The sequence below is a fragment of the Jaculus jaculus genome, chromosome 1 (assembly GCF_020740685.1).
Source record: "Jaculus jaculus isolate mJacJac1 chromosome 1, mJacJac1.mat.Y.cur, whole genome shotgun sequence".
NCBI lineage: Eukaryota > Metazoa > Chordata > Mammalia > Rodentia > Dipodidae > Jaculus > Jaculus jaculus.
In genome coordinates, this window is record NC_059102.1 from 124,113,137 (window position 1) to 124,125,983 (window position 12,847).

Genomic DNA, 12,847 nt, shown 5'->3' on the forward strand with positions numbered 1-12,847 from the left:
AGACAAGCGCCTTAACCACTAACTTATCTCTCCAGCCCAGTATTTTCTTTTGAAAAGATCTTATGTCTCTCTAACACATTCTCCCTAATACCTAGTCCTCTGTCTTCTAGGCTTTCTCCACTTGAATTCTTGTGTCTTGGGGCATTTTTTCATTCAGGTGGATCTTTCAGCATGTTGTTCTTTCTGCCTGGAATGTCCCCCAACACCCAGCCTCAGTAACTCCTCTTAAGTCTTCAGTTGTATCATAGATGCCACTTCCAGGGAACCTTCTCTGCTCTCCCAAGTCTGAGCTACCTGTGCCCTTGTGGTAGCACTTGTCACAGGAGCATCATTGCCTGTGCTTCTGTGGGCTTCACCTGCTCAGAATATACTCCATGAGAGCAGGAGCCAGCAGGTCTTCTCCCCGTTTCTGTACTGGGAATGGCACCAAGGACTTAGCAGGTCTGCTATAAAGTTTTGCTTATTCCCCACAAGAGAGTTAGATACAGACAGCCCAGATGCCCTGACATTCATTCTCTATCTTTGTGTTTCACTCCAATTTAAGATTGCCATGAACTGGGTGTGGTGGCACACGCCTTTAATCCCAGCACTCAGGGAAGCAGAGGTAGGACAGTCACCATGAGTTTCAGGCCACCCTGAGACTACATTACTGAATTCCAGGTCAGCCTGGGCTAGAGCAGGCACTACCTGGAAAAACAAACAAACAAAATCCCTATAACTCTAGTTATAGGAAGATCTGACTGATCTGGGAAAGAATGATTCACATGCTCATACTGTGAATGCTGATTTTATTAGGAGGCTTCTGTTTTATATATGTAAGTAAAATAGACAATAAAATAAATAACAAAATAAAATGGCATTTATATCTCATTTTTTCACACTACCCACACTGGGAAATATTGATTAATGTACTTAGCTGAGTATTCCATCAAGAGAGTCTTCTGATACTTGCTTCTATTTTGAAATTTTGATTTATTTGCAAAGAGAGAGAGGGAGAATGAGTGTGCCAGGGCCTCCTGCCACTGCAAATGAACTCCAGATGTATGCTCCACTTTGTACATCTGGCTTTACATGGGCACTGGGGAATTGAACCTGGTTCCTTAGGCTTTTCAAGCATCTTAATAGCTAAGCCATCTCTCTCCAGCCCTGATACTTGCTTCTTAAAAGAACTAGTGGCAAGGACACTGTCCTGCACTCCACTGCTCTCCTGCCTCCCTCCCTCCCTCCTTCCCTTCCCCTCCCTTCTTCTCTTAGCCCTTTCCAATGCTGGTGAGTGAACCTAGGGCCTTACACTTATTAGGCAAGTGCCTTACCACTGAGCTAATTCCCCAATCCCCAACCCCTCAATTGCTCTCTTGAGTTTTACAGCTAAGGACTAAGAAAAGAAAACTAACATTTTCAGGATTTTATTTTAACGTGAAAATACTGTTGTCCATACAAAACACTTCTTCCATGTTCATTCCATGTTCATTCCCCTTGCACTGGCAAAACTTCAGCTGTACATTTGAGTTCTTTCACTGTACTTTTAGCACAGTACCCACATAACTACTTAGCCCTACACCGACCTCAAGACAATTCTGGCTTGCTCTAGTGGAGTCTAAGCTCCACCCAGAAGGACCTAGGATGGCTCTGGGTTTAGCTAACACCCACAGACCCTATCCTGTGTTTGATGGAGGCAGCAGAAAGCTGAGAAAAAAATCTTCCATCGCCCAGAAAGTTCTTTTCCCCACCTATCATGTACCCATGGACCACACAGGTCATTCAGAGGCCAAGTCTGACTGGAACTGAGGTTTCTCGGGCAGTGGGTTACTCTGGTCACCTGTTCCCTGGTTCCTTCCTTGTTCTTCAGGGGGACTGTGTCATTGCTGGTATTTTCAGCTCTGGCAGATCCTTCATTTCTCTGTCCTGTCTCCATGTTGTGACCTTAGGCCTTGTTTGTAGGCCACGATGCTGTAAGAATTTGCAACAGAAAGTTACGAGGGAGCTGGAATACCTTTTCCTCCTCAGCAGGGCTGAAGTTATCTCCCACCACCCTGTCACTGAAGGAGTGCGAGAGTGAGAGGCTGTCTCCTTATGGCATCACAATGCTAAGGAGTGAGAAGGTTGGCTATCAGGGCCTATCTCCAGGTTCCCTCCAGTCTTGTGATAATGAACTTCTTTATTTCTCATGTCTTGAGCCCTCTGCCTTTCCATTTTCTTGAAGTGTTTGCAACTCACTCCTGCCTACTGCTGAGTTGCCATGAGTATCTCAGTATCAAGTTGACATTCCCCAATTCCAAGCAGAATTAACTGTCTCATCTCCTGCTTTCTCATATTGATCATCTCACCTTCAAACCTTGTTTAAAAATATTGGTAATTGGGGAATGCTCATCTGTCCCTATAGCCACAGTCCCAAGATCTTACTGTCTTGTCTCTGGCCTCTTCCCTTTCCTCTTCTCTTCAGCTGGTTTGGTGAAAACACTCTTATTAAACTAGCTGGTTGGAGGGGAATGACAACTAGTTCTAATTTTTATTTATTAAACATTTGGAGTTTATGTTTTTTTAATTTTTTTGTTTATTTTTATTTATTTGAAAGTGATGGACAGAGAGAGAGAGAGAGAAAGAGGCAGATAGAGAGAGAGACAGACTGGACACGCCAGGTCCTCCAGCCACTGCAGACGAACTCCAGACGCGTGCGCCCCCTTGTGCATCTGGCTAACGTGGGTCCTGGGGAATTGAGCCTCGAACTGGGGTCCTTAGGCTTCACAGGCAAGCACTTAACGGCTAAGCCATCTCTTCAGCCCTGGAGTTTATGTTTTAAAGCCAGAATTACAGCTAATGTGCCTGGCATTTCAGTGAGGGACCACTTCAGACCAAAATGTACTATTAACTTTTTTAAAATTAAAATGTATTAAAGGTTAAATAAATCATGAAAAAAATTGGTAGAGCCAGGCATGGTGGTGCATGCCTTTAATTCTAGCACTCAGGAGGCAGAGGTAGGAAAATCACTGTGAGTTACAGGCCAGCCTGAGCTAGAGTGGACTCAACCTCAAAAAAGCAAAAACACAAACATACACCAAAAGCAAAAACAAACAAACAAAACCACAGGGCTGGAGAGACAGTTCATTGGTTAAGGCACTTGCTTGCAAAGCCTAACCTCCTGGGTTTGATTCCCCTGTACCCACATAAAGCCAGATGCACAAAGTGATGCATGCATCTGTAGTTCATTTGCTGCAGCAGCAAGAGGCCCTGACATGCCCATTCTCTCTCTCTTTCCTTGCAAGTAAATAATTAAAAATTAATTTTTAAAATTACACAAACATATTGGTAGGTAAGTGGAGGTATAGCAATTAGGAGCTGTGGGTTGAGATCTATAAAACCTTTGGCATGTCCATCAACCTCTGAGGTGCTCAGTTTTTTCAACTATGGGAGCTCCCGGATCCCCATGTTCTAAGCTAGGAGAGCACAGCTTTTGTTAGATGCCCAGGACCAGGAGGTGCTGATATGGTATAAGCTAAATCCAGGCCTTCTCAAGGACAGCTTGTAATACTTTCCCAACACTGATTCCCACCTTTCATAAGCCTGAGGACCCGACTGGGAGAGCCAATCACTATATTTCAAACAAAACTCATTGTTTTACAAGGCTTAGAGATGTAGAGGCAAGACCTGGAAGCAGCCCGCACAGAGCCACACAAACTTGGCTTGCATCCCTGACTTTGCTGCTGACTCCTGCTGTGTGTTGAAGGCCAGCTTCTAGCTCCTTGGTCAGCCAACAACAGGCAGTTGGGTGTAGCAGGTGTTTAGTAATACTGGCTCATAGATGCTCCACCTTTACGTCTTTTGGACATTCTTTCATTAAGCAATTCCAAATCTGTCTCTTATCCTTAGATGCCAAGGCCTCCATTGAACAGAAGACACACGGGGAGCCATACTGCCTATGGTTGTTGACCTTGGGAACCTACAGTCTAGTGGGCAAGCATATTAAACACACAATTATCAACTATTATGCTATGAAGGAAAAATATAGGAAGCCTTGAGGGCATACTATAGAAGGATTTAATTTAGACCAAGGAGGTAGATATGAATCCTTAAGAAAACAGAAAGTTTTGGGCTGGAGAGATGACTTAGTGGTTAAGCGCTTGCCTGTGAAGCCTAAGGAACCTGGTTTGAGGCTTGATTCCCCAGGACCCACGTTAGCCAGATGCACAAGGGGGCACATGTGTCTGGAGTTCGTTTGCAGTGGTTGGAGGCCCTGGTGTGCTCATTCTCTTTCTATATATATCTGTCTATTTCTCTGTCGCTCTCAAATAAATAAATACAGTAAGTTTATCTTTTCCTTATCTGCAAAATGAGGATAATAATAATTAATTCAAAGGGTTGTTCATTAATTAACATATCAAGTATTGTATGTATTTGCTATTATCATTTTCAAAATAAAATGTGATATGGGGTGAGCATCCACAAGCTTGTAGGTTGAGAAACTGAAGTCATTCTTTTCTGATGGTTACTCTTGTCTCTTAGCTCAAAGCATTTGCTGAGTGCATGTGTGTGTAGGGGGTGCGAAAGGGGATTGCAATGGACAGAAGAGCCTCACGATGGTTTCCTGAGCATTTCCCTACTGTGTGTAAACAACAGCAGGGAGGGAAAGGTAGGTTCTCACAGTGGCATGAAATTTGGCTGACTTTGGTATAGGGAAGGAGCAGTGCCACCTCTCCAACCCCTGGATATAAACAGGCTGTTTGTAGCTCTGGCCCAGGGACTTCTCATAGCATCAAGAAGCAGGGTGCAGAAGGTGACAGGGCCAGCTTTGTGCCTTCCGTGTCCTCTTCTGCTCCAACACTCCTTCATCGTATTTTTTTTTCTCTTTCTGTTATTGGAACGTAGCTCTTCCTTCTATGGTTAGAAAGCTCTATAGGTCTTTCCTGTTGCTTTCACTTAATGATTGATATATCCTCGTCTAGCTTAAGAAGTTTTCAGTATTTCATTTATTTAATTACTTAGAGAAGAGAACAGTAATGGAGACACTGATGTTACAGCAAACATTTTAAATCATAGATAGGCTCTGAGAGCAGTCAGTTTTAAGTTTTTCCTGGTCATCCAATGTACAGAGAGCTTGGTTTTGCATGAGGGAAACGCTTAGCAGTTACTGAAGTGTCTGGACCACATGAGCCTCTAATCAACTGCTCACGTGAATCTTTCCAGATTCTACTCCTGCTCCTGGGATGTAAAGTCATAAAGACCTTGCATAACACATTAAGGTCTAGTAGAAGTAATTGGTTCAGTCCAAGCACAGTGGGGTGAGGCATCTAGGGCAGCACACCTGCTTCATGTACCCCAGATCTCTTTAACAGAGGCAATCCATTCTATTTAGCCCATCCAAAACAGACCACACCACAGAGCGGAATCAACCATTGAATTTTCTCTTTGCTTTCATTTGTCTATTTATGTCCTTATGACATGGGTTGATTAACAAAACTTATTTTCTGTTGTTTTGTGTATTTGTTTAGACAGAGACTACTTCAACCATCTGACAGTGAAATATGACTGGATAATTTACTTTCTTTTTTTTTTGTTTGTTTGTATGTGTTTGTGTGTGTGTGGTATGCTTGCATGTGGAAGTCTGAGGTTGATGTCTTCCTCATTTAGTCACCATCTTATTTTTTGAGAAAAGGTTTCTCCTTGAACATGAGCTCACTGATTTCACAAGACTAGCTAGCTAGCTGGTAGCAAGCCTTAGGGATCCCCTGCCCCCACTTTCCTAGCACTGGGATTATAGGCACATGCCACCACACCTGGCTTTTACATGAGGAACGGGGACTCAAACCCAGGTCCTCACGCTTGCATAGTGTAAGCACCTTACTGGCTGAGCCACCTCCCCAGTCCTGGGTTAGATAATTCTCAAGTGGGCAAAGCTAGTAACCCATTACTTGGTTGGCCAGGGAGCTAAGACCCCAGACATCTGCACTGCATGCTAGCTCTAGTCAAGTCAAGCCAACACATTTAGCCAGGGCCCCACAGAAAAGCAGAGAGGCTGGAAAGTCCTGGATAGGCCTGGCTCAGTCCCCACTCCCTAGGACTCAAGACTTACTTGGTCATGGTCCTCTGCTTGTCTCAATTATCCTAGCTATTTGATCTGCATACCTCATTTTTCTCAACTGAGAATGCAAGCAAAGCAAAAAACAAAAAAACCCTTAATACTTAATGGCTCCTATCCCAGAAGCTCGGCAGAGATGTAATTTATGACATGATGTGAGAATCCCTAAAAGGGCTTTATCACTGTGTCCCATCAATCTGCCTTCCATCATTTTCTACTCTGTTGCCAATGATAACATTCATTACTGATACTGCCTGGGACTAGGCAGGTACCTTTCATAACGACAGCCTAGGACTGGGGATGCTATAGCTCCAGTTGATAGAGTGCTTGCTTAGCACGTAAAAGGCCTTCAGTTCAATCCCCAGTACCATATAAAACTGGGCATGGTGGCACATGCCTATAATTCCAGCACTAGGGAGGTTGATGCAGGAAAATCAAAAGTTCAAGGTCATCCTTGGCTATATGGCAAATTTGAGGCCACACTGGGTTACATGAGACCCTATCTTAAAAAAATAAACAAATAAACAAAAACAACACAAATTTATGTCAACTCTCTTGTAATAATACCCTGTATCTTGTTGGTGCTTATCCTGTGGAGATCCTGAAGGAGCTATTCCTTTTCTGGCTGGCCATACTGATCACTTCCGGGGAGGGGGTAAAAGATCTAACAGGTTAAGCCAGGCTGTCCAATATGGGAAGGGTTAGCCACATGTGGCTCCGGAACACTCAAAATGTGACCAGTCCACAGTGAGTTTTCTGTAAAGATCTAACAACGTACAACCAACCACATTTCAAAGACTTGTTTTTCTGTAAGTTGACTGCATGTTGAGATGATATTTTAGAAGCCAATGATTATTTAAGTCAATTTAATAATTTAATAAAGGTGTCACTTCACCTTTTGTGGTTTAAAAATGTGGCTCCTGCCAGGTGTTGGGGCATACACCTGTCATCCAAGCATCTGGGAGGCTAAAGCAGGAGAACTGTGAGTTTGAGGCCAGCCTGAGCTACATCGTGAGGCACTCCCAAATAAACAAGCCAAACAAGTGACCCCTCAATGGATTTAAAGCACACATGAGGCTTGCCTTTGTGAGTCACACTCTTCTTTCTGTTGAAGGCAAAACTGTCTCATGTTTTCTCTCCATTCTGTTGATGACATTGGCTCCTTCCTGGCCATGGACCAGGCTGCCTCTCCTTTGCTTCCCAAGGCCGCCTGCTACCTGCGCTCTTGTTTCATAAATGAAATGCTGCTCTAGAGGAATAAAAGGGTGGCACATACCCTATAAGAGAGCTCGCATAGTGCAGTGACCACTGAACCCTCCCAGAGCACAAATAAATTGTCTTTGGAAGAGAGGAAGGAGGACTCTCTCGTAAAGGAAACCAAATTAATGGGAATTGAATGGCTCAAGGGAGTTTATAGTTTCAGCCTCCAAATATAAGGAAGTATATGAAATGCCTATAAATAAATCATTATTATAGAACTGCCAGAAAGTGAGCCAGATTCTTGGGTATGTTTGCTCATTTTTGTGATCTGGGGGAATTCCCAGATTGCCAGATTATTAGTTTGAAGGAACAGGAGGACTTTTTCTTTCAAAGTGAGCTTGTTCATAAATAAATGCTGGAAAAAAATAATCCTGTGATCGGGCAGTTGGCCATGGCCCAACCACTCTTGATCTGAGCACCAGGGCCCCAACCCACACAGCAGATACTGCTTTCATCTTACCCAACTGGGACAATGGCCAGGAAGGAGAGGAAAGAAGACAGAACAAAACAGGAGCCAACAAACTTGTCCATGGTGAGCTGATAAATCTTGTTATAGATGGTGGATGTTATCACCCCTGTCAGAGCCAGGGACAGTTGCAGTATGACAAACGTCTTTCCTGTAGAAGGGGCAGACAGAGGTTACCATGAAACATGCTGTTTGTCCCATACTTTTTCCCTGGGATCTCAAGGATCCCCTCCCTCTTCCAAGAATTCTTTTTTTTTTTTTTTTTTTTTTTTTTGGTTTTTCGAGGCAGGGTCTCACTCTGGCTCAGGCTGACCTGAAATTCACTATGTAGTCTCAGGGTGGCCTCGAACTCACGGCGATCCTCCTACCTCTGCCTCCTGAGTGCTGGGATTAAAGGCGTGTGCCACCACGCCCGGCCCAAGAATTCTTTTTCAGTCTCCATGGCTCACTTTAACAGGAGTCCTGCCTCTCCTCTAGCTAGATCTTCCTGAGGCATTTTTCTCTGACTCAAGCTGTTCAGTGACTGACTTTTTGAGCTTTTCCTCACCCTCCTGTATTCACTCCTTTTGCTTGACCTATGACCCAATATATTCCTCACATGTATGAGGATGTTTCTGAAACTGTTGTCTTTTACAAGTCTGTACCTCAAGCTGAGCAGTTCTGAAACATCCTGGGCACAACATCCTCTCACTCACCATAAGAAGTGTCCTTTATGAGTTTGGACATGGCTGATCGGATGGTTGTGATGGGGATGAGAGCAAACATCATGATAGCTCGAGCTGTAAAAGATCACACAAGAGGGCTGGAGAGATGGCTTAGCGGTTAAGCACTTGCCTGTGAAGCCTAAGGACCCCGGTTCGAGGCTCGGTTCCACAGGTCCCACGTTAGCCAGATGCACAAAGGGGCACACGCGTCTGGAGTTCGTTTGCAGAGGCTGGAAGCCCTGGCGCGCCCATTCTCTCTCTCTCCCTCTATCTGTCTTTCTCTCTGTGTCTGTCGCTCTCAAATAAATAAATAAATAAAAATTTTAAAAAAAAGATCACACAAGAGCATGCCTCACAGGAGCCAAGCTTTAGCCAGGGAAGAAATCAGAACAAAGCAAAAGCCTCTCCACAGTGCCTGAGGCGCTTAGTCTGAAAGAAGTAACTTCTGAGACTGGAGAGAGGGCTCAGAGGGTAAAATGCTTGCCTTGTAAGCATGAGGATCTGAGTTAGATCCCCAGTAGCAATGCTTAAGAAAAAAAGAGGCACGAGTTTATAATCCCAGTGCTATGGAGGCAGAAACAGACAGATCGCTGGGGCTTGCTACTTGATGAGTTCCAGGTAGGTGAGAAACCTCAGCGAAGAGGGATGGTACCTGAGGAAGAGCAGTGGTTGTCCTCTGGCCCCACACTCATGTGCACATGCACTCACACACACATGCGCATGTTCACACACATGAAGTCCTTTCTGTGCTGGTAGATTAGCAGTCTGCACGGACCAGACTTTGATTCAGATGGTGTGGATCAATCTGTAAGGTGGCGGGGCATGACCATCATAGAGGCTGATAGGATAGGAGGTCTCTGCTGGCAGTTAAGTGACTTTTCAGGGCACAGGAAGAGAGAAGTGCTAGGAGAGAAGGACTTGGCCTCATCCATCATGAATACCTCTAGGAGACGCTGCTTCCAGAAACGTTTCTCCTAATCCAGCTGCCACACCATCTAAAGCTGTATTAGTCAAATGGAGTGGGGGGGGCTGGGAGGGGAGGAGAGGGAAGAGGAAAAGAAGGAGGAGATGGAAGGGTGAGGGAGAAGGCCATTTTACCCTTCTGTACATATCTTTCTTAAGTAGGCACTGGCCAGAGGTTACCTTGCCATTTTGATAGGTATTTCCTTGAGGTGTGTGACCTGGGCCAAGAGACAGTCCTCTGGTAACCATCTTGAATTCTTCTTTTTTTTGGGGGGGGTGTCTCTCTCTCTACCCCAGACTGACCTGGAATTTACTCTGTAGTCCCAGGCTGACCTTGAACTCACAGTGTTCTTCCTACCTTTGCTCCCTGAATGCTGAGATTAAAAGTGTACGTTAGCACACTTGGCAAGAATTGCTCTATCCACTATGTTAGCACACGTGCCTATTTAAATTTTAATGAAATAAACTTTAAGATTTTGTTCTTTAGTTGCACTGGTCACATATTAAGGGCTCGGTAGTCACTATCATGTTGACAGCTGTGGGCCGTTTCCATGACTGTAGGAAAGTTCTGTCAGAGCACCAGTCTGCGGTTGTCTGCTTATGGTTGTCTGACAGCCATCCTCAGAAACAACATTCTGCTTCCTTATGGGAATTATTTTATTGGCTGCAGAAGCCATTTATTGGGAATTTTTGTGCATTGTTTGAAAGCCCTTCCCTGGCCCTAAATGATTGTAATTAAGAAGTGTTCAGCTGGATTACTTTGTTTTAGACCTTTAAAATTAGAGAGAAGAAACTCAACCTCGTCTCCATTCAAGACTGTACTGAAGCCTTCCCTACCGACTCCAGGTTCCACTGACCACCTGGACCTTCTAGAGCCTCAGGCTAACATTTCCATCAGTAGTACAGATAGTACACAGCACAATGGTTAAACTATGCAGCAAGTTCCACCTTAGGTGCTGAGCTTGGAATTCTACACCATCGCGTCCGCGGTATCAGCCCCCTGGCGGGGGACCAGTAATGTCCTGCCTCCCCAAGCCCTGGACTCACCAATGTAGAACATGTATGTCTCTTTCGCAAAGGCCAAGAGGAGGGCTCCTGACCCAAAGGAGACCATTCCAATTATGATCATCGTGGTGTCCCGGAAGTAGCGGGAGAAGACCAGAACGCCCAGGAAGCTGGTGATGAAGATGGTGTACCCGGAAGCCATACCGTAGCCCACCTGTACCTGGTTCCAACTGAGAGGCTCCCTCAGCACAAAAAGAGCCATCACGTCCACTGTGCCCACGACAGCCAGGTCGTAGATGATGGCTCCCACAAACAGGAGGGCAATGATAGTTTTGGGAGGCTTTTCTTTTCCAAGAGACAGAGGGGGTTCTGACACACTTTGCTTGTCTAGCTGATCTGGATCCAGGGTTCGATAGGTGCCCACTGTGCCAGACACTGTGTGTACTGTGGGGAACTCTTCGCAAGGCTTGGTCACAGACTCGGGAACCTTCAGCACGAAGAGGCTGTAGAAGAGGGCAAAAGCGGCACAGCCCACGCTGCAGGCAGTGAGCACGAAGCCCTGCCTGGAGTGCCCAGCCACCTGCTTGAAGAGATGCCCCGAGGCCATGCTCCCACAGAAGCCTGCCAAGCCCAGGACTAGATCTATGAGCAGGAGGCGCACGGAGCGGCGGCCTTCGGAGCAGCCCAGCGAGCCCAGTGCCATGACCCCAGACCAGTAGGCAGAAAAGCCCCCACACAGCCCTTGGAGCGCCACCGCCCCGAACATCACCTCCACCGGCCAGTCCAGCAGCACCTTGAGCAGCAGCCCAATGCGGGACAGCAGGGACCCCAGCAGCGAGGTGCAGATGGAGATCTTGCGGTTGTAGCGGTCGCTGAGCCAGCCCAGCCCATAAGCGGACAGCAGGGGCGTCAGGCCCATCACGAGGTTGTAGATGATGTAGAAGTTGGAGATGGCCTTCTGCTGTTGGTCCTCTGGAGCTCCCCGGGTCAGGAGGCTGGAGCTGTGGTTGGAGGAGCCCCCGGCATGGAAGGATGCCTTCAACACCAGGAGTAGCCCAGCTTCATAGAGAGCGCTGGCCACCTGAGTCGAAGCCACCACGGGCTCAATCCAGGTCCTCGCCTGGAAGCTAGGGGAATGGCCCTTCCACGGACAGGTGACCCTGGGACCCATGTGACCTGTTTGATGGGTGACCAAAAGGCTCGCTGACTGCAGCGACAGGGAGATGTCCCCAAATTTGGCTGCTATGGAAGGTCAGGGCTGAGTCCTACAGTGCGTCCAGGGTAGACAACAGCCTGTCTAGCTGCCAAGTGACTTTCCAGGCGGTGGCCACGCCTCCCTGGGCCAGAAAACGCTGCGTCCCGACCCGCCTCTGCCTGGGCGCGGGCTGGGTAGACTGGAGACCGATTTGGGAAGCTGGTAGCTCTAAGCTCCTTCCTGACGCCCCTCCCGCTGGACACCGCGTCAAGCTGGTCCTCACACAGTGGCCGCCTGACCAGACCCAATTTCCTCCCAGTAAGGCGTGGCCTACCTTCCACGGGCTGCTGAGGACCGCAGCCATGAGACCCAACTGAGAGGAAGCCCTGGGACCCTTCCAAGGATTCCTCTGATCCAGGAAGGCAGGCAGGTCTGGGCAGGGGTCAAATGCCTGGGCTTCTGCCTGAAATAGCTAGCTAGCTCTAAGGGGTGACTTTGTTTTTTAAGTAAAACACCTGAAAATATTTTATTTATTTATTTATTTATTTATTTATGAGACAGAGAATGGGTGCACAAGGGCCTCCAGCCACTGCAAACGAACTCCAGAAGCACGTGCCACCTTGTGCATCATCTGGCTTAGGTGGGTCCTGGGGAATCAAACCTAGTTCCTTTGACTTTGCAGGCAAGTACCTTACCGGCTAAGCAATCCGTCCAGCCCTGAAGTTTTATTTACTGAATTAAAAAGTAATCGGAACCCATGTACTGTAGGAGGCTAGTAACACAGGCATTGAAAGACATAACCTGCGCTGATGGGGCTTTATATTTGGCTCTCTGCCCTTCATGTCCCTCCAGAACATAAAACTGTATTCTCTTGCAGTGGGTGTAGCCTCTTGGGGTGAAGGCTCATCTCCTAAAGCAGGGACACTTTTTGCTTCTTAGTGGTTGGTTGCTCTTCCTGTCTCATGGCCCACTGCCCTGACCTGGGCTGAGACTTCTGCTCCCCAGGCCGGATGCTTCCTCCTTTAAGTCACACTTCTGCAATGTGGGCCAGGGTGGTGCTCGAATCAAACCAGAGCTAGGAGGAGTAGTAGCCAGGGAGCCCTCAGCCACCAAACCGCAAGCCTCAGTCCCTCTGACCCCACCTTCAGCCCTGGCACAGCAACTAGCAGGAATTAGGCCCC

The 12,847-nt window shown here is 46.8% G+C and overlaps 1 protein-coding gene across 1 annotated transcript; it reads right to left on the reverse strand.

Moving 5' to 3' along the window:
* Positions 1-1,892: 1,892 nt before the first annotated feature.
* Positions 1,893-11,645, reverse strand: Slc46a2 (solute carrier family 46 member 2). Its single transcript, XM_045161805.1, has 4 exons — positions 10,514-11,645; positions 8,495-8,578; positions 7,794-7,950; positions 1,893-1,950 (listed from the first exon to the last, which is right to left on the reverse strand). Exons 1-4 carry the CDS (start codon positions 11,640-11,642, stop codon positions 1,893-1,895), a joined length of 1,428 nt encoding a protein of 475 aa, XP_045017740.1. The 5' UTR covers positions 11,643-11,645.
* Between the last annotated feature and the right edge of the window lie 1,202 nt (positions 11,646-12,847).

What these genes read in the sequence shown, in the direction of transcription:
- Slc46a2 (XM_045161805.1), bottom strand. Translation starts at nt 11,642, where the DNA reads ATGGGTCCCAGGGTCACCTGTCCGTGGAAGGGCCATTCCCCTAGCTTC. An exon ending in GACATACATGTTCTACATTG is followed by an intron (nt 8,579 to 10,513) that starts GTGAGTCCAGGG and finishes GATCTTTTACAG; the next exon opens with CTCGAGCTATCATGATGTTT. An exon ending in CATAAAGGACACTTCTTATG is followed by an intron (nt 7,951 to 8,494) that starts GTGAGTGAGAGG and finishes CCCCTTCTACAG; the next exon opens with GAAAGACGTTTGTCATACTG.